The sequence below is a fragment of the Chamaea fasciata genome, unplaced genomic scaffold (assembly GCF_029207755.1).
Source record: "Chamaea fasciata isolate MVZ Bird 193981 ecotype frontalis unplaced genomic scaffold, bChaFas1.0.hap1 SCAF_7, whole genome shotgun sequence".
Classification (NCBI taxonomy): Eukaryota; Metazoa; Chordata; class Aves; order Passeriformes; family Sylviidae; genus Chamaea; species Chamaea fasciata.
In genome coordinates, this window is record NW_027094092.1 from 11,964,427 (window position 1) to 11,984,220 (window position 19,794).

Consider the following 19,794-nt stretch of genomic DNA (forward strand, 5'->3'; position numbering starts at 1 on the left):
GCCTCAAGCAGTGCTTTTATTCAAGCTGCCTTCTTGTCCTTGCAGCCTGGCTGCCCTAACTCCAGCGGTCCTGCCACAGGAAGAGTCCTGACCCCTTCTCAAGCCAGGGAGAATGGGAAACACGCTGCCATGGATGCTCCAAGCCTTGGGCACCCTGTGCCCCATCCCTGCCATCACTGCCTCCAGCAGAGATCAGCTGAGACCCTGCACAGGGGAGAAAAACAGGGCACAGAGGAGATTTTTATTTTTTCTTCTCCCCCAGAAAGTGCAAAGTGCCACAAGCAGGAAGGGACCAGAGCCTGGAAAATGGTTATGCAGGGTAAGGAAAAATCACAGGATAGCCTGAATCACCTCGTGGGGTTACTTGAGGTCATTCGAGGTTACCTGAGGTCATTTAATTCCCTGGTGGGGTGACCTGAGGTCATTTGAGTCCGGGAAAATCCACAACCACAGATTTATGACCAAAAAGGAGACAGAGGAGTTCTTCAACTATTAGAATAAAAGGAGAGACTCCTCCAGGCATACCCACAGGGTTTTCTTCCTTTTTATTTTGGAAGGAGCAGTCTCCTTCAATCCTAATTCCCGGCCGCATGTTGCCCTCTTCCTTTCCCCACGGGCCGAGGCAGCAGGAAAGGACAGCCTTCCCGAGCCGCCCACCGCATATTCCCTCCTTAAACCTACTGTTTCCCCCCAAAGTTCAGAAGTTGGGGCTTATGCATTCCTTTTTCTGTGTCAGCAGCCGAGCTGCCTGGGCTCTGCAACAGACCCGCTGCCCAAAGTCAGCGGAGACATCGGGACCCATTTCAAAGACCTCAACACCGCTATCTTCCTTCACCCGCGGGCGTATTTGGAAAGACATTGGAATACATCTTTCATGTATAAGCCTAAGCCATCTAAGGCGCGTCTTTCAGATTGACGCCATTCCCTGTGGGTCCTGTCACTGCACGTAAAAAGCCCCACTCCATCTTTCCTGCAGGCTCCCTTGAGGCAAGTGGAGGGAGAAGAAGGGAGACCGGTGTCCTGCCCGAGGCTCAGGGCCGCCGCACGGAGCCGCAGCCTCGTCCCACGGCAATCCGCAGCGCCCCCAGCGCCGCCCTCAGGCGTTCCCGGGGCGTTCCCGGGGCGTTCTCCCCTCGGGCTCCCCGCCCCGCGCCTGCGCGCGCCTGCGCGGCTGAGCGCCATGGCGGCCTGGACGTGCTGCCGGGTGGCCGCCGTGTCCTGCCTGGTGCTCTGCGTCTCCCTGCTCCTGCCGCGCACCTTCCTGCCCCGGGCCGGCGGCAGGCAGGAGCCCGGAGCCGCTCCGCCCGAGGGTAAGAGGCCGCTCCTCGCCGCCGCCCCTCCCCTGTGCCCCCCGCCCCGGGACGGCGCGGTGCCGCTGGCGGTGAGCCCGGGGCCGGCGGGCTGTGGGGGCTCCGGGAGGGGCCGGGAGCTCCGCAGCCCGGTATGGAAACGTAGCGTAGTTCCCCCTTGGTGCGGGTCCCCCCCGGGCTCGTCCCTTAGCGACGTGTGGAGTGCCGGAGGAGTCGTTCCTGGTTACCGTTGTCATCTTTCTTCCCCCTTAAATAGTTTAAAAACCTCAAAATATCGTTTTATTTACGTGCGGCGTATTAAAGCTTCCCGAAAAGTGACATATTCATTCCACCTTTTTTTGTTGTTTGTTTGGTTTTTTCTTTTTTTGTTTGTTTGTTTGTTTGTTTTTTTGTTCATTGCAGTGCATCCCTTCATTATTTTGTTATTTCGTGTATGGAATGCTTTTGTTGTTGCATACGAAATAAAAATTCATTTGAACCGTCTTCATCGTTCAGTTCCCTGCGCCAGCGTTTTAAACTTTTGTTTTCATGCGCCAGATTCTCATACTGCTGTGGCCTCCTGGTGGGTTATTTTAGGTTCATGTCCTGTCCATGCAGCCCCCCAAGCTGTGTCCTTTGTGCCTGCCTTCCCACTCTGCATGTTCTCTCTTCCAGTTCTCGAGGAATGGGTTCATTCAAGCATCTCCCATCCTTTTTATGCCCATTGCCTTTTACTGTAGAGTATTTTTTGCCCAAGGCACTTCACAAGAGTAGCTGGTATCATAACCCCTAGTCTTGGCAGAGAACTTACAAGTTTTTCAGGCTGCTGTCCCACAGGGACTCGTTCAGTGACTCTGTTATATGCATCCTTCCAACAGCATGGTTCTTTCATGGCTGCACTCTTCAGTGGCTTGGATTTCACTTAGTATTTCATTTCAGGGTTTTCTGAGGACCTTCAGGCTGAAGTTACTTTTAAAACAGTGTTACATTGAAGCCAAAGACAGGATTTCCATGCCACAACTGCCCTTCCATGGTTACCGTGTGTATTTCTGGTCTTTAAGAACTTGAAAATAAGTTAGTCAGCACTATAGATAGATGTGCGGGTGTACAGTTCCATTGCAGGATCTCCTCACACGGAAAACCAATAAAGGTCGATCAGCCAGCAGAGGTGAGGACAGTGGAGCCACCTGCCTGAAGCAGGGATGGGAGCAGGTGCTCTGGGAGGTTGGCACCTGCCTCCCCATTAACTTCTGCCCCTGCACAGCTCCTGACTGATCCCACAGTGGTGCCAGATGATGGAATTTGACACACCATTTCCCCTCAGCAATGTAGTCTTTAGCTGTTGTCAGTTAATGTTGTGGTGCTCCTTCCTTTGGCTCCAAGTTGGTCTGACAGAAAAACTAGCTTTGAAAAACCCAACAAGAAGCTTGTTCTCCAATTACTTTCAGTGCACCCCAATTATTTTCAGTGCCATGTGGCAAATTAATGATGTTCATACCTATCCTAGCACAGCTGGCTCTGAGCAGTGCTGCGATGCGGTGGCTTAATCACAGCTACAGTTAAATGCTTAAAGTAGGTAACATAAATACTCTTTACATCCTCAATATTGTAAATACCTCCCATCATTCCTGCAGAGATCACAGGCCCCCAGCATTGCTCCCCTGTTGCACCCCAGCACGTGTCTTTGGCTGAGGGTGTAATAACTCAGCTGGTCAGTTCCAGATGAGAGTTTATAGTCCGTATTTTCAATTTGATAGCAAGGATTTCATTACACCTGCTCTGCAGACCAAACTGTATTTCACCCGAAGTTATTTTTTTATTGGAAGAATAAATCTTGATTGAATCGCTCAATTCATATCTCTGTCATTAGCTGTCCTCTTCAGTGCACTAATAACTGCAGTTACCTGGCAGGAGTTTCAGGGGCTTGAGGTAATCATGTCATTCTTGAAGTTAATAAAATGCTTATGGTAGTCTTGGGGGCAAAATGTCTCTGAATAAAAAATGCTTAAAGTTTAGTACTGTTAGGACTCATTGTTACCAGAAGGCTTTTTATCAAAACAGGCTTTAAGCATGGGAATGGAACTTTCTCTAATAAAGTCATTTTCAGGTGTCTCTTTTAGGAAAATGGTGAGCATTGAACCATAGGAGTTAATATTTTCTTCCAGGCAAGAATGTTGTTCTTTTGCACAGTAATAATTTCATATATATGACAAAGCTTAGTTAAAGAAGTTACTGTGTTTGTATCACATTCCTAGTTGACTACATACAATGTTGATCTTACTAGCAGTTTTAAAAGTATATTTTAAGTCTAGTGTTCATAAATACATGCTGTGCATTTTGTAAAGCTACTCTCTAAGTTGGTAGTTTCAGATAAACCTTACAACTCCATGACAGCAGCAGACTCTGCTTTCTTACAAACAATCAAGTGTCATCAGCTTTACAAAAAAATATATATGACAGTTCAGGTAACCACCCTGGTCAACTTGAATTTGTGCAATGTGCACTTCAGTTGCCTGCTGGTGTCCTGAGGAAAATGATGTGCCAGAGGACATCATTACCTAGACTAAGAGTTGCCGAATAGTACAGTAATGTAAGCCTAAATAACTTTATAATAGTTGAGTTGGGCTCAGTAGCAATTCCTAAAACCCATTAAGCAGAACAAGTAGCAGTTTTCATGGAAAAAAAGATGCTTAAATGGTCTGAGTATCATAATGTGGTTGGTTGTTGTTTTCATTGTGTTGAAAAGACAGTTTTTAAGATTCGCTTCTTTTCAGTTGAGTGTTAATATTGTTACGAGATTAAAACCCCCACAGTCACTCTCATGTAAAAATGTCATTGAGGACTTAATCTACGTTCAGAAAACAGCCTTTTAAACAACACAAATGTTTACTGCAGCATAATTTCATTTTTGGACTTCAAGCTATTGAAGGGACTAGGTTGAACAAAACATGCTCTGCTTGCCCTATAGCCGGCTTGCAAATTTGATTTGAAGCCTTAAAACTGACAAAATTATTAAATGTGCAGGATAAAACCTAGGTAAAAAATTGCAAAGCCGGGTAGGGTGTGGTTGTGGTGGGAGTTCACACACACAGCAATCAGTCTGCATGAAGGCAGCCCTTGGGCTGTCACAGCGGAGTTGAGAAATATTTCAAAAGCAGAGCAGCACTTTGGCACCCTCCGAAGCTAACGGGAGTTGGTGCTCTTCCTACAGCACTCCCACAGCAGGAAAACGTCCTGTTGAAGTGCACACATCCCCACTGGCAGCTGGGCAGGGCAGCAAACAAGCACCCAACACGTGCTCTTCTGTGCTCCTCAAGTGTCACTTGATTTTCTCCATGGAGGGTATTTTATTGTCTCCATTTGAAAGTGGCTTGTTTCACCCTGGAAGTGTGCAATCTTGTTCAAGTCACAGTGCCCCCAAATAGTTACATTTTCCATTTATATACTGTGCCTTTATGAGCTTTGTGGATATGTTGCTTTCAAGTTGCCTGTGCCCTTAATTTCCCATGTAATTTGCATGGGTTCTTCACAATAAAAAAACTATGGAAAATAGTATTGTTTATTAAGGAAATAATTATAAAAGTGTAAAATCAACAGGGTAGATTTAAAAATAGGAGCCGTGAAATTCCCCTTTAAAATTATCTTGATAATGAAATGTCTAATGTCTGTCCTCTTGGCCTGATTATATTTAATTAAATTGAATATCTTAAAGCACAAACAAGGCCTTGTGAATAATTTAGAAAACTATTCGCTTTGAATACAGTTTCACCTTTGTCAGTTATTTTCTGCTTTTTTAATATCTCTCTTTTTTTTTAAATAAATAATATTTGCATAAGACATTTTATAAATGTTTATCTGTCCTGCTGCTTCATCCCCACCTTAGTGATGCTGCTCTCTGCACGACATCACGCTCATTTCCACAGTGACCTACTGCTACAGGGCATTGCTGCTGGAGCAGGGGGACTTTCTTGTAAATAAGATGCTATGCTTTCCATCACAGACTTTGAATAATTCACTAAAATTTAAGTGCATGATAACAGCTTCCTCGAAATCAGGCTAATATGAGAGTGGGTTTGGTCAGTGGTAGTGTACCCTGGAAGTTGCACTAAAGAACTCATGGAATGCGTGCTATCATCTACAAGAAAAATGTGTTTTTAATAGTGGAACTTCATGAATTATTGATATCACTTCCTAGTAAGTGTTTACTGCAATTTTCTGTGCTCAGGAATTTAGCTGCCTATGATGGTGTTTCCTAGCAAGACCAAATGTTAATTAAATTTTTCTCTTGTGTCTCATAAAAGTATTTGCAGCTGCAAGTACTCACAGAAGTAAAGTCAGTTTTTTGCAGTGCTGCTTCAAACCTGCTTTTCATTTTCTTTCTGCAAGCACTGGCAGTCTGTCCCAGCACCAGGCAGCAGCATTCAGGCCATGTGTGCCAGGGAGGGGCAGTTGTCCAGCTGGGATCAGGGAGTGAGCTGCAACCCAGCCTGGCAATCCCCATCTCTGCTGCTTCCATCCAGATTCCTCCCACCGCCAGATTCCGTGGCAGAGTAGCTAACTCAGCTCAACACCAGTCGGTGCAGGGGAGTGCAGGTGCACGTCCAAGCTGGATATGGTGATGGAAAGCAGGATGTCAACTACACAGAGAAGTAGAATAGTGAATTTCACAGCAGGATTGTGGAATTGATGGCAGCGGGAAAATAGAATAATGCATGAGCTTAAATTTATTGAGGTTCCTGCTCCCTTCAGTTGTGTAAAATCATTTGCAGCACCATTTCAGGCTCTCTGCAGTCTTACTCTGGCATCTGTACTTCCATTTATGCTTGCTCTCCTTTCTTGTGTTAAATTAACTCTGCCTAGAAAGGTTAGAAACTTCTAAATTTTTTTTGCCTCTAAAATACCAAAGATAATATGTCCTGAGCTATATTCAATCTCCTTTCTCACACTGCTTTATCTTGGACATTTTTAAGAAGAACAAATTGAGGTAGCACCAGTTTTCTTAATCTTTCATTACTCACTTGGTAAAATCAGATAAAATACTATTTCTTACGGCAATAACCAAAAATCTATGCTGGGCAAACACTGCAGTCATGTGTCAGGGTGTTAGGTGGATAATGGTTTGGACATTAATACATTTATACATTAAATGCCTTTGGGCAATATTGAAAGAGTAGACTCACAGTGGAAAATTGATATGTTGCTGGGGGATCTTGAGGAGAGAAATAAGTAGGAATCTGGCATTTCATCCCACTGGGGATGCTGATCTCTTGGGTATTCAGACAAGAACATACCTGTTAAAAACCATGTTTTGTTAATTGCCCTGCCAGCTCTTTCTCTGCTTAAAATCAAGAGATTTTAATTGTGTGATTCTACTCCGAATTGTGTAGGAGTAAAATGCTAGGAGTAAATGGCTTTAAGTAAAACCCAACTCCTAGCACTGCACATCACAAGAGACTGAGGACTGAGTTTACAGACTTAGTCCAACAAGTTACTTATCCATCAGTGCTGGTGAATTTTCAAGCAGAGAAAATAAGTCACTTGCACCTGCTGCAGGTTTATACTACATGTAAAAGGGTGGAAAATAACAGAAGGGAAATGACCACTGTGTGTTTTTCTGCAGGGAAGCTCAGTCGCTTTCCACCGAGGATGCATTCCCACGCCACTCCCGATGGCCGAGCTGTCCCTCATTTCCCAAGGTCTCACCTTACTGAAGCAGTTGCCAAAGCCAAGGCAGGTGGAGGTGGCAGTGGAAGCACTGGTGGAAGTGGAAGAGGTCTTGTGGGGCAGATTATCCCTATATATGGATTTGGCATCTTCTTATATATTCTGTACATTTTATTTAAGGTAAGAACAACATAAATCGAAAAGTCAGGGAAATAACTCAAAAAACCTGGAAAAAATATTTATGCTCATGTCAGTACCTTGTTCCATTTCAGCTATGCTTAAAAAAATGCTTATGCTGGACCTTTGCCTGGTGGTCAAAAGATTGGTGTGTCCTGTGGGTTTTGCTGTTGCAAAGACTGTAGCTAAGAATGCAGGGAAGGATTTCTCTGATCCTGCATTGGCCTCTGACCTCTTACAATTTTTTAAGGATTTTTTTTTTCCCCTGGAAGATGTGCTTGTTTAGAGTAATGTTAGATTAATTTGGAATATACATGTAGTATTCTTTTCCCTGTTGTATGTGGCTACACGTTGAATGTACTGTGTATGGCACATGTTATTTGTTCCAAGAGTCTGATAGGAACTTTCAGCTGGCAAAATCTTCTAGGCATCTTTCATGGTTTTGCTGCTGGGTGTGCTTTTCTATGGCTGCCTTCTGGCATATTTCAGGTTTCTGTAATTTTTTCCATTGGCTCTGGGGCTTATCTATTACTATTGTTGTAACTCATAGAAGGGCCATGTTGTTGTCCCCATCAGCTGGCTTCCAAGGGAAGAACTACTCCTGCAGAGCGGAAATGCCCCACTGCTACACCTGGGAACATGAAGAGGAAAATCAGTGAGTACGGCTCTGAGTTGTATCTGTGTAGCTGTTGACTCCAACAGGGTTCTTCAAGTTCTGGGTGCACTGTAAAGCTGATGTTCCCTCCAGCCAAAAAAAAAAAAAAAAAACCCAAAAAATAAGCCAGAATCTTCTGTGTTGGAATGAGCAAGAGTTATAAAGAATTACTGCACTGTCACTTTCTAATCTCATTCAGCCCATGAGGCTGTGATAGCTGCCTGATCCCAAGCCCCTCTGGAATGAATGGCTTTTCATGAGGTTTGCTGAATTAACTGCATGGATTTGCTGAAAAGCTGTGTCACTAATGATTAAAAATGGATAATAAGATGTCCAGCTATAATTATTGTATAATCCCTAATAGTCTAATAAGAGCATAGAAAGATACCATGAAAGCTAGTTTAATTTTTTTGAATTGGGGAATTCTTAGCCATTATCAGGAAGTTCCCTAATTTGTCCTTTTTTTTTGCAATGCGCTGTTCTCATGCATGCAATAAGGAGAGCAAATAGTATTCTGAAATGTTAATTTGATTTTACCTAAACATTAGTGAGATAGATTCAAGTATTTGTAGGCACTTATTAGATAAATTAATAAGCTTACTATTGAGGACTGGAAGAGTAGTTACCATTACAGCATTTAAATGTGTTGTGTTTAGCTGGCTAAACTGTAATAGGAAAGAAAAGTCCTTAGGGCTTAATAGAAAGTCGTAACAGGAAGGTAATTCTCTTAACACAGCTGTAATTTTCTTGACATTTATGCACGTATTAGGAATACCTAATGCACTCAGTGCTGTAGATTGTGTCTCCAGTGCAACTTGTACTGCATTGTGCCTGGCAATTTTGGGCAATATATTAGCAATGGTAATTGTTGTTTGTTTGTTTGTTTGTTTGTTTTCTCTGCTGCTTGGTGAGAGAAAGTAACTTTGCAGTAAGGTAACTTTGCCATCACTATATCCCAAAGAACTAACAGTGAAAATCATTCTGCCTTTTTCTAGAGCTCTTCATTTATATTCCTAAAGCATTCATGGCAAGCTGTATCAGAGCAGGGGTCGGGTCACTGGATTAGGAACCTGAAGACTGAGTCACCACTTACATAGTGACTTGGAGGAAGTAACTTCCTTTTTCTTTGCCAATTCCCCTTCCTCTTTTTTTAGTCTCAGACATGAAAAATAATTACATCAGTGTTGCATTAAGTAATGACAATCTGTGCAGAATAGAGATTTTTCTAAAAGCAGGATGTTTGTTGATGGATTTCTCCATTCCTGCTGTGTTGAAGTTCCATTGGGCCTTTGTTCTGCTTAAATGGGTGTAATATTGGTAATATTCTTCACTTTCTTGGGCCAGGAAAAATAGGTAGAACACTGTAAGCTGAATCTTTTAGTTTCCTCACAGCCAGTTTGGTTTGGTACAGCATTTGCTACCTGTGATAATGGGTCAGGGATACATTTTCCAGGCTGCTACCGACAGATCTTGGGAATTTTGTTTTGTTTTGTTTTACAGCTGACTATGAGCTCACACAACTCCAGGAAAGACTGAGAGAGACAGAAGAAGCAATGGAAAAATTAATCAACAGAGTAGGACCTATGAATGACAGGTGTGTTTCAAATTAGAGTATTTTTAGGAGAGGTTCTAGTCCGATTAGAAATTAAACTTTCTTGCATTATCTATATTAAAATAACATTTTTATTGCTACTTCAAATTATAGAAGTTTGATTTTACACATCCCAATTCTTGTTCTACAGTTTTCTCTTTTCAGTAGCTATGTATAAAATAAATAATTTTTTCCAGCTTCATTTTCCATAACCAGAAAAGCAACTGTCCCTGTCTCCCCACTTTGTACAGTGTGTTATTTGGAAGAAAATGACAGGTATATGTAAACAGAAGATAAACCATCTACATTTTTAAAGTACATAAAATAGCTTATTTTATGTGACCAAAATAATACCCTGAATTTTTCTTTTCCAGTTCTGTGGATTATTTTCCTAAATTGAAATGCTGTTATAATCTATGTAAATTCCTGTTAGAATAACCATAACATTTTTCTTTAAGGCAGAATTGTATAATAATCTGATTACATAACTTAGTTCCACTCTAAATATAAAAGACAAAGGGTTGTAAAATCAGCATTCCAAATTTTATTATGTTTATTAATGTTTCCTACAAATCTGATATCACCAATCTACGTTACAAATAAACACTAGAAACAAGTCTATGTTTTTCATAAGGATTAAAAAAAACAGGCCAGTAGGACACTGCATAACTGCAGTGGGAAAACTGAAATACCATAAATATAAAGGCAAAAAGTGAGAGCTGTTCTGATTGTAAATCATGTTAATTTTGTCTGGATCAGCCAAGGCCTGTTTTAACCCATCCTGTAGGAATTCAGTGCTGAACATGCACATTTTGTTCATTTTTGCCTGGAACCACTTCTCTCTGAGCGCAGTTTTGCCCACTTTGTGCTGTGCCCTGCACTGTCTCGGGCAGACAAGATGCCCAACTTGCCCATGTTCAGTCAGGCCCCAGTGGGAGAGCCCCTAAACTGCCCTGGTTTTGTTAGTGGAACAGAAGGATCCTGCTTTGACTGCTACTTATCTTTGTTCTGGAGAGCTGACACAATGCTCTACATGCACCTCTAAGCTGACAGAAATAGGCTTATGAGCTGCCCAGATATTGTGCTGATTCTCAGGATGGAATTTTTTTTTTTTTTACTGAGAAAATCGGTTTAGGGTCTGATCCAGTATTTGTTCTACTCTTGTGTTATTGGCCCAAAGCCTCTATTTAGTAGAACTTCCCTTCTTTGTTTAACGAGACTATTTATAGAGATGGGTCTAAAGGTCTCAGGGGAAATGAGAATCTGAATCTAATAAAGAATTTTGTAGGTTGCCTCTTTGAAAAGGAGGAGAAAGGCACCTCCTGATGGAGCAAATAGCTGTTTTCAAACACTTTGAAGCTTTCTTAATCTACTCATTAATTTCACTAATGTTGGATAAATCTATTAAAATAACCTATGGTTAGAAAGTGTAGTTAGAGTACTGGGCTAGGCTTATTCAATCTGGATATTGATAGATTTAAATTAAAAGGCAAGAGTAAGAGAGTAAAAATTACTTGAGCTTTATTTATTTATCTGCAGTTAAGCAGAAACCCTTACAGAGAAAAGTCAGAGACAGAAATAACTGGTATCAAGTTTCAGCTAAGACCCCAGGTGAGACCATAGCCCTTTACCCCAGGTATGGCAAAGCAACAGCCAGCCTGTGTTGTAGAAGGCAGCAACCAGAAACTTGGATTTGCTTTTTCTTTTAATGAGGTTTGAAGACCAACCTCCAAACCAACTGAGGAGACCTCCTTCCAAACCAGCATACCAGTTGGAATTGCTACACCACTATGTAGAGAAACAACCTTCCAGAAATGCAAAAGTATCAAAAAGTACAAGTACAGGTACTTTTAATAAGGCCTAGCATTTTGTAGGAAGAATGAGAAGCAAGGTAAAGAAAGCAAGAGGAAGAAAGAACTGCCTGGCCAGGTCCTCAATAATGCTACGAAAAATTTCTATTTCTGTTAGTTAGGTAAGATGTAGAAAGAATGCAGATCACCTATTGGTTTTTAAAGTCCTGTTTTCCAGGCTTTCAACTGAAAAAACTTCCTTTTTTAATCCTAATCTGAGCAAAGGTGATATGGAAGAGTGAGAGGCTCTGTGGGGTGCCATTTTTTGGGATGTAGCTGCATTTTGATAGTGATTACTTTAAGTTCACGAAGCTAAAAACATACCAGTTAACATGTCTGAGATGCCATTTTAGATTTTTTAGATTATTTTCCCTGCAGTCAGGATGGCTCTTTAGGAAATGTTCTAATCTCAGAGTAAGAATAAGAAACCTTTACTTCACCTGTTAGTGAGCTCTTTGGGACTCTACAAAATGTAAGTGTTGCCATTATGGAAAACAATACTTATGTTGGAGCTACAAATACAGAGAGCAAAAATAATGACCTTTTCTTGCACTGTAAACCTTCTGCATCTGTTATCCTCTTAGTATTCCTTAGTGCATTATATCCTGGTAAATCTCCCATGTGCAGGGAGTGCCAGATGTCTTACACACTGCCAGCAACCTAGAGTAAGTCTTCCCAGAGGCCTTAAATGAAGTCAAAATAACACGTGGGCTTTAGTTTCTCCCCCTCTGCAGGGAAATTTGCCTTTTAAGCAAGGTATTTGGAGGAGGAATGCTCTGAAATACAAGGCCTTGTGTTGCAATAAGACAGGAGTGTTTTCTAATGAGAGTATCGCACATATTAGGGATTTTCATGTATGAAATGCCACAGTGATGCAGCTGCATTGATTGATCCTGTTATGTGAGCTAGCTTATCTGCCCAATGTGCTAAAGAGATAGGCCTCTCTGTGTTCTGCCAAGTGATACATATTCAAAAGGGGTACAGTTTTGTCTGTAAAAGGAGGATTAGTTCAGCAATTCTGTCACAGCTTTGGTCAAAGGCTGATGAAGCCATTCCTTTTTGTGGGCCTCTTAATTCACATCTCAGATTCCCCATCTGCAAAAGCCAGGCTTTTGGGAGGATGCTGCCTCACACCTTCAGCTGTTTGTGGAACAGATTGCCACCACAGCCTGGGGGATATCTTGGGGGATACATGAGTGTTGGAATATCAACTTTTCAAACTGTGGGGCAAGGTGCTTCTTGGTGGAAATGAAGAAAAGGGATGTTTTGCCTTGTGACCTCAGTGAAGCAGTTTAATCTAGGTAGGTGCTAATCAAACCAGCTCCTGACCTATGTTCAGTTACAGACACCTGTGCTTGCAGCTGTACACAAAATCCAGCCCAGGATCAGCACTTCCACCACTATCACACCAACCAGCAGTAGGATGCTGATCTTACTTTAAACCAGTGTGACTTTGCTGCCCTTAGTGTCATAGCCATCGTGTCACCGTCATTCCCATTTAGGCAGAGTGGCACAAAGTACCTCTTGGAGTGCTGCTCCAGTCCCAGCAGCTGGTAAGAGGAAATTGCAAGTTTATTAGAATTCTGATAATTAAAATGAGGTTTACATAGATACTAACCACCTAAAGCCAAAATCTGCTTCTGGCTCCTCTCTCCCCATCTCTTCCCCACGATTCACTGAGCAGCCTACACAGTGAATCTACTCCTGGATGTTTTCTGTCTGTGTGCTCTCCAGACCAGAGATCACCAGGGATCATCTGTCTGGCCTCACATACCACCCACAGTTCAGCATTCTGTGCATGCCAAGGGACACCGTTTCAAGTAATTGGGGGCAACAGCTCCTGACTGAAACACAGATCCAGAGGAGTGCCAGAGGAGTGGCTTGAACTGGCATTACTGCTCAAGAATGACTTAAACATCAAGATATCATAATTTTAAACTCAAGATGAAACAAGCACCATTGGTCACAACCATGTTCACCCCTGGTAACAGCCAGTGTCTTTCTCATTCTGACCTACTGAGTTAGCAGATTGCAGAGCACCCCCCTCCAAATACTACCTTTTTGTCCATAAGATTTTTAGAAGCCTTTTTTATTTTCAGAGAAGATAACATGTAATGACTACATGATCTTACCTGTTGGAAGCATTTTTGTTCCAGCAGTAGTTGTATTACCTTGGCAGTAATAATTACTATATCCAGCAGTGTAGAACTAGTCAAAAGTTTGCTTTCAATCTGATAAAAATCTCAGTCCTCTCCCTCTTATTCTAAAGGGCAAGTTACAGTTAAATGTAACACCTTCTTTCCATTCTTAAATCTTCCTTCCTGTTTCTCCCCTCCACCTCCCCACCAGGCTGCATTGTTCACTGTCTATAACAACAGGATGATCTGTCCAACTTGCAAATTTAATGGTCATAATGAGGGATTTTAGAGTCTTGAGACAAATGACTGTGAGAAATTCTGATCAGCCTCACAAGCTACACATGTAGCACAGATTCAGAATTTCATTTCCTTATGATACTTCATACAAGGCACTGTATCCTAATTCTTGCCTAACACACTTTTAAAGGCAAGAAATTCCTGTAGTGTCTTTTGTACTGTAACTCTTCTTTGTGTGTCATTTTCATCTTGCTCTCACATTGGCTTTACCTGCTTCCCTTTACCTGTTTAAATTGTGGGCTTTTTGGATAAAGGGATAAATTATACCCAGCTGAAGTGCAGAGCACACACTCCTCAGCAGATTTCTCCAGACTGTGCTGCTGGCATGGACCAAACAGTTGGGTTCAAACTCTTCTCATAGCTTGCAATAACAGTGGACTAAATTCTGGTGTCTAATATTTTCTAGCAGGACTCAAAATGTTACAACAGACCAGGAAAAAATGTTACTTCAACAACTCCGAGAAATTACTAGAGTTATGAAAGAAGGGAAGTTCATAGATGACATCTCTCCTGAGAAGGAAGCTGAGGAAGCTCCTTACATGGCGGATTGGGAAGGTAAGCAAGAGCTTTTCTTACCATTACCCTTACAAGGAAAATTGGATAAAGATTACTCACAGTTCCAGATCCTGTCAAAGTTTTGGTTAACTTTATCCTTCCTTTTCCAGAAGCTAGTGTTCGAAACTGTGCAAGAGGTTGCTTGGCTTTTTTGTTTTCCCCAACCATAACAGAAAAAACAGACTCTGAGGTCTCCAACATTTCTTTTAGTGCACTATCTGCTGCCCAAAGTGGCATATGAATATTCAGAAATGCTCCATCTGCTGCTGGGGCTTGGCTGCTCTGAGTTTGTATCTTTCCCTTTCGGTGCTGGGCTGGATTTCATGACAATCATAAAACTCTTGGAAATCAGAATCAGTATGTTTTAGATAACTTACAGTTTTTATTTTTGATTAGTCACTCTTTCTTAGCTCCAATGTTGTAAAAGTCAACTCCAGGAAGTCTTTTAAAAACTATTTATTTTAATGTCCTTTCCATTCCTTGGTGTTTACCTGCTACGTAAATGTGCTTTCAAGATATCTCTGTTTCATAGTTTTAAATGCAGATTTAATTTCTTGCTTTTTAAACAGCTTTCAGAAATGATCCAAAACATAAAGCATAAAGAGTGGCCTTGAGCTCTGTTCATAAAGTCAAGTTTATGATGTTATTTCTAAAATGAAATGCACAGAGTCATTGATGTATCTGTTTTTTCAACTTTCTCAGTAATGCTGTTTATAGCAAGTGTTCAAACCATGTATCAGTCAATCTCTAGGCAGAAAAAAAAAGAAGGATTTAAAAATTTAAAAATCTAAGACACACCATTTTTTCCTGCTAGCCCCCATAGCTTCCAGCAATGCTCAGCTTTCACTCCTGAAAGTCAGGATTGATATCCTGGCTCCCTAAAAGTAAGTGAATTTTTTTTCATCCTGTGCCAAGATGACCTGCTTTACACATTCTTACCATGGATTTAATCCTGTGATGTGTGCTTGGCATTAAAGAGCTGACCCTTGCACTGCCAGTAGAAAAAACAACTGTCCTGGCCAACTTGCATCCACCACTGAGGTCAGGACTACTTTTAAATGCTGGTAATACTCCAAGCTCCCCTTTATTCCTAAGGTTATCCAGAAGAGACCTATCCTGTCTACGATAACTCCGATTGCTTCAAGCGCAAACAGGACACAATCCTTGTAGATTACCCTGACCTGAGCCAGCCCTCTCCAGAAGAGCTGGCAGAAAGAATGGAGGGCATGGAAGATGAGGAATATCCTTATGCTGAAACCCTGCTAAGTGATCTCACCACAGGAATGGGTGGTCAGGATTTAATGCAGAAAAAGGATGATGTAACTCTCACCAGGGAGGAGAAGAGTGACCTTCCTGCCAGCCAGAGCACTGAGGAGTGCTGCTGTTGCTGTGATGATGATCCTGCTGTCATAGCAGAGAATGCTGGATTCCACTCTGAGAGCTGCAGTGAAGTAGAAGAGACAAGTCAAGAGGACCTGTCTGCAGAGTCAGAACATGAAAATGCAGCACTAGAAAAGCAAAAAGTCAGTGATTCAGAGGAGACAGGTACACTGAGAAAGCGCAACACCAAAGCACTTGGTTGATAGGGACAACAGCGGGTGCTATCTGGATGGTAAAGGTAGAGGTCATAAACTGTCATCCACGTGGGTTTTGTTCCTCCCAGTGAGGACTTCTCTGTGTTCATCTCCTTGTACCTATTGCATTCTCGTGGTACCAGTCACATTATCTGCCTGAACTGGAAGCCAATGCTCTTTCATGCACTTGTCAAGGGTTACCATGATGCTGCCAACAGTGCTTTGTCCTTGGTTTTTGAAGCCTTGTATTTTGGAGCAGATATTTGTGACTCATTCCTTTTCAATGCTGAAGGAGCCGTCCTTGGTTTTGTCCTTTGCCACCCCAGAGTTAACCAAATGTCTCTTCTGACTTTTTCAGAAACATCTGTGTGCTACCAGTTAGGAGAGTCAATCAAATCCTTATATAAACATGAGTTTACTGGGATGCTGGAGGACAAAATATGCCCTCTTTCTCTTAGCTCAGTGTTAGCTGGTCAGCAGAGCAGATCATAGTCACACACATGACTTTCTCTGTCATTACTCTCTATGCTTGAGAAACTGCTGTCTCTACAATCCACAAAGCTCCTGTACTACCCCACAGCCCTTTCCCAGTTATTCTGTGTTGTTGGAACAGTAGCCTAATCCATGTTGTGTTACTTGTCTGTGAGCAAGACTGGAGCTCTGTGAGTCATGCTTTAACTTTGCCTTAGCCATGGTGAAATTCCCAGATGATTGCAGAAAGTGGACCACAATGTGTGAGAGCACTAAAAATATCCCTAGAGATTAAAACCAAAAAAGCAGTGTTAAGGTTTGTCTGTAAAGGAGAGAACAGCATGAGGGGGACCCTCAGACTGAAGGTAGCAGGTAGGCCTTTCCTTCTTCCTGGAAACCCGTGGGTTTTTTGTGCTCTTGGAATGTTGTTGCCAGGGTCATGTTGAGGCAACCCCAGGTATAGGATGAGGAGGATGCTGGAGCCAAGGGCTCCTCAGGGGAGGTGGCAGGCAGTCCCTGTGCCCAAGGGACAGCCTTTCTTGTACAAGCAGCATGGCAGGTGGGATGGGCTCCAGGAAAGGGTCCCTCAGCTCCCATGACCCTCCTGCTTCTCCCATATCTGGGCACTTTTCAAGCCCACCATAACCTGATGTACAGGGCCACACTCGTGGCCCAGTCACTGTGGCTGTTTGTGATGTCACCAGTCCCCTGAGTGCTCTGGCACTATAGAAGCAGGGCCCTCTGCAGCTGCCCTCCTGTCCACCCAGCTCTGGGGCCCTTGATGAATGTCTGGAAGGAAGAAAAGCCAGAGCAGTGAGGTGGATGGCAGCCCACCTTTGTAAGGGATGGCAGCAGGGTCTCTTCCAGTGATGGCCGAAGAGGAAGACATGTGCCTGGAGGAGGAAGAGGAGGAAGAAAATCTCCCCTGTGGCATGAGTGCCACCTCCCTCAGTTCCCTGGTGATAGCCATGCAGAGCTTGGCTCTATGCCAGCGCAGGGACATCGGCCTGCCAGGGAGCCACGGGGGCAGTGAGCTGGGTGCTCACCCACCTTTGCATGGGACAGCACAGAGACACGTCCAGCAGCGGCCAGAGAGGGAGTCACTTCCGCTGTGCATGAGAAACGGCAATCGACGGTGCAGGAGGAGGAGGAGGAGGAGGAGGAGGGGAAAGGGGAGAAGGAGGAGCATCAGCCCTTGCACCATGAGAGCCATGGCCAACATGCGAGGGACGACATCCAGCGCATGCCTCCAGGAATTCTGGCGGCTCAAAGTCCGTACGTGTCTGACTGAAAAATAAGCAACAAAAATGAAAATGCTGTCATCCTCCTTCTTTGGTACTTTGGTGACATTACCTGTGCTCCCGTGACTCCTTAAGTAGGAGGTGTTTTTTAGAAACTTTCCTGTTCCATGTCCACATCCTGCCTTACTGGTGCCACCTCACATCCTGGGGTTTTTTAGGCTATCACATCAACAATTTGAGACTAGTTTTATTAAACAGAGTAAAGTTATCATAATGAAGGCATGGAGCCCTAGGAATTTCTACATTGCAAGTGTGCTAGGGAATATTATGGAGTCCCAGCCTCCACGTGGGGCCTGTCCCACTGGCTCACCCATTCCACCTCCTGGCATCAGCAATCGTGTTGATTGCCGTGCATTATATGAGCCCTTCCTTCTCATCCCCTACCCCACCCTTCCTGGAGCTTCTCTGCTCTGAGCCACAGGGAAAGGACATGAATTGACTTGGCTTTCACCAGGCTGCTACGCTGAGGTGACAGCAGTTATCCCCAAGACGGGGACACTGAGGTTCCTGGGGTCTGGAGGTGGGGTTGCTTCAGTCTGAGGACAGCAACAATTCCTGATGGATAAGTCAAGTCAGCCTTGCATAAAGAACATTAGCAGACCAAGCCAAGAATGTAGACAGCTGTTTCCTTGGAGAAGCAGCAGATGGCTGTTCAGCCAGGAAGAACTGCATGGAGGTCCCTTCTAGCTGCTTCAGAGGAGGTTCTTTTCAATGTTGGGAAATAAATTTTAAAAAACCAAACCAATAAACCAAAAAACTAACAGCAAAATTTCTTTCTTCCTCTCTTTTTTGGGATTTGGCGAGTCCCTATGGATTCCTCTGTCCCCTCTTGGTCTCCACAGTCCTGGAAGGGTATTGATGTGTGGGGTATAGGCCCAGCCCAGGCCTTGGCACACCAGGGCAGGCTGAGGGCGCTGCCTCTAGTGACGAGGGTGGGGAGGTGGTGGAGCAGGTGGCCCAGTGAAAGTGTGGATGCCCCATCCTTGTCAGCGTTCAAGGTCAGGCTGGCTGGGGCTTTGACCAATCTGGTCTAGTGTCAACCTCACCCCAGTATTCAAGCCAAGCCCTTACATCATTCCCCACTCTTTCCAAGGAAATGGTAGGAGGTGTGCTGGAGCCCTGCTGTGGATACAGGCACAGCCCAGTGTGAGGCTGACACCCTTCCCCTGGATTGTCACAGACAGGTGAGTGCTCCCTGGGTGTCACCAGAACTGTGACACTGAGGCAGAAACCCAGGAGCACAGGGCAGGCATCCCACTGCATCTACACCCACCATGGGCCTCTGGGACACTGCTTTAATGACATAAATTGGGTTCCCCTGGTCTGCACCAGCTCCAAGCCAGATGCTGGGTGCCAGTCAGGGTGGGGTGCTGGCCTGGGGCACAGAACTGGCTCTCGGTACTGGGATGGGGTGTGAGGGGACTGCCCATGGCAATGCCCCATGGGAAGCACCTGGGCCACATCCAGAGTCACCACGCAGCCCTGTTTCATGCCAACCCCCCCAGCCCAGCCCCCAGAGTCTCGGTATCCCTGAATTATGGGTCTGGCCCACCACCGCCCTCACCACCGCCACCACCACTGCCGGGTGCAATTGTTCCAAACGTACCAATAATCCACACAACGTGGGAATCCACCAGGCAGACATCACCACGGGAAAGTGGATTTGAGTGGATCAGGAGCTCCTCGTGATGGCCATTGTTCTCCAGGTGGGAGTTGCCCTATCCTCTTGGCACAGTGTTATTGTGTGCTCTTAGAATAATTATGTTGTACCAGACATTTTCTCCCAGATTTGCAACACCTCAGCCAAGGGGGTCCCCTTTTCAATGCCAGATATTTCCGATTGTTTCAAGCACTAAGAAGGACTTGAACCCCCCTTTTACATGGAAAAATAAAGTAGCTGAACTCCCTTTTTACATGTGCCTTGCAAGGGCTCTAATCCCTTACACCTTAGGAGTTGTTAGGGCTACTTTTAACACCTGTGACAGAGCTAAAGGCTTCCTGTTTCTTTGCAGCAAGGTGTTAGAGAGCCTCAAGAGCTCATCCCTGAGGTGTCAGTGGCCTTGGCAGCCCCTCCCCAGGGACCACTAAGTGCTCTCTGAATGTAGCCAGCCTTGACTCGTGTAACAGCTCACCAGCAGCCTTCAAACTGGGATTCCTGCTGTTTGAATAATATTTCCTTTTTGCCCTTTGCCTCAGCTTTCCTCCCTCAGGAGGAAAACCAGAAATGTTTCC

The 19,794-nt window shown here is 43.9% G+C and overlaps 1 protein-coding gene across 2 annotated transcripts; it reads left to right on the plus strand.

Moving 5' to 3' along the window:
• Positions 1-1,180: 1,180 nt before the first annotated feature.
• RIC3 (RIC3 acetylcholine receptor chaperone) lies at positions 1,181-18,321 on the plus strand. 2 transcript variants are annotated; one of them, XM_066187576.1, is made up of 6 exons: positions 1,181-1,310; positions 6,910-7,133; positions 7,707-7,785; positions 9,286-9,379; positions 14,068-14,216; positions 15,312-18,321. In XM_066187576.1, the coding sequence occupies exons 1-6, from the start codon at positions 1,181-1,183 to the stop codon at positions 15,797-15,799; spliced, it is 1,164 nt and encodes a 387-aa protein (XP_066043673.1). In that variant the 3' UTR covers positions 15,800-18,321. The 2 variants fall into 2 exon arrangements, with proteins under 2 accessions (XP_066043673.1, XP_066043674.1); XM_066187577.1 differs by having other exon boundaries at positions 14,071-14,216.
• The last annotated feature ends 1,473 nt before the right edge of the window (positions 18,322-19,794 follow it).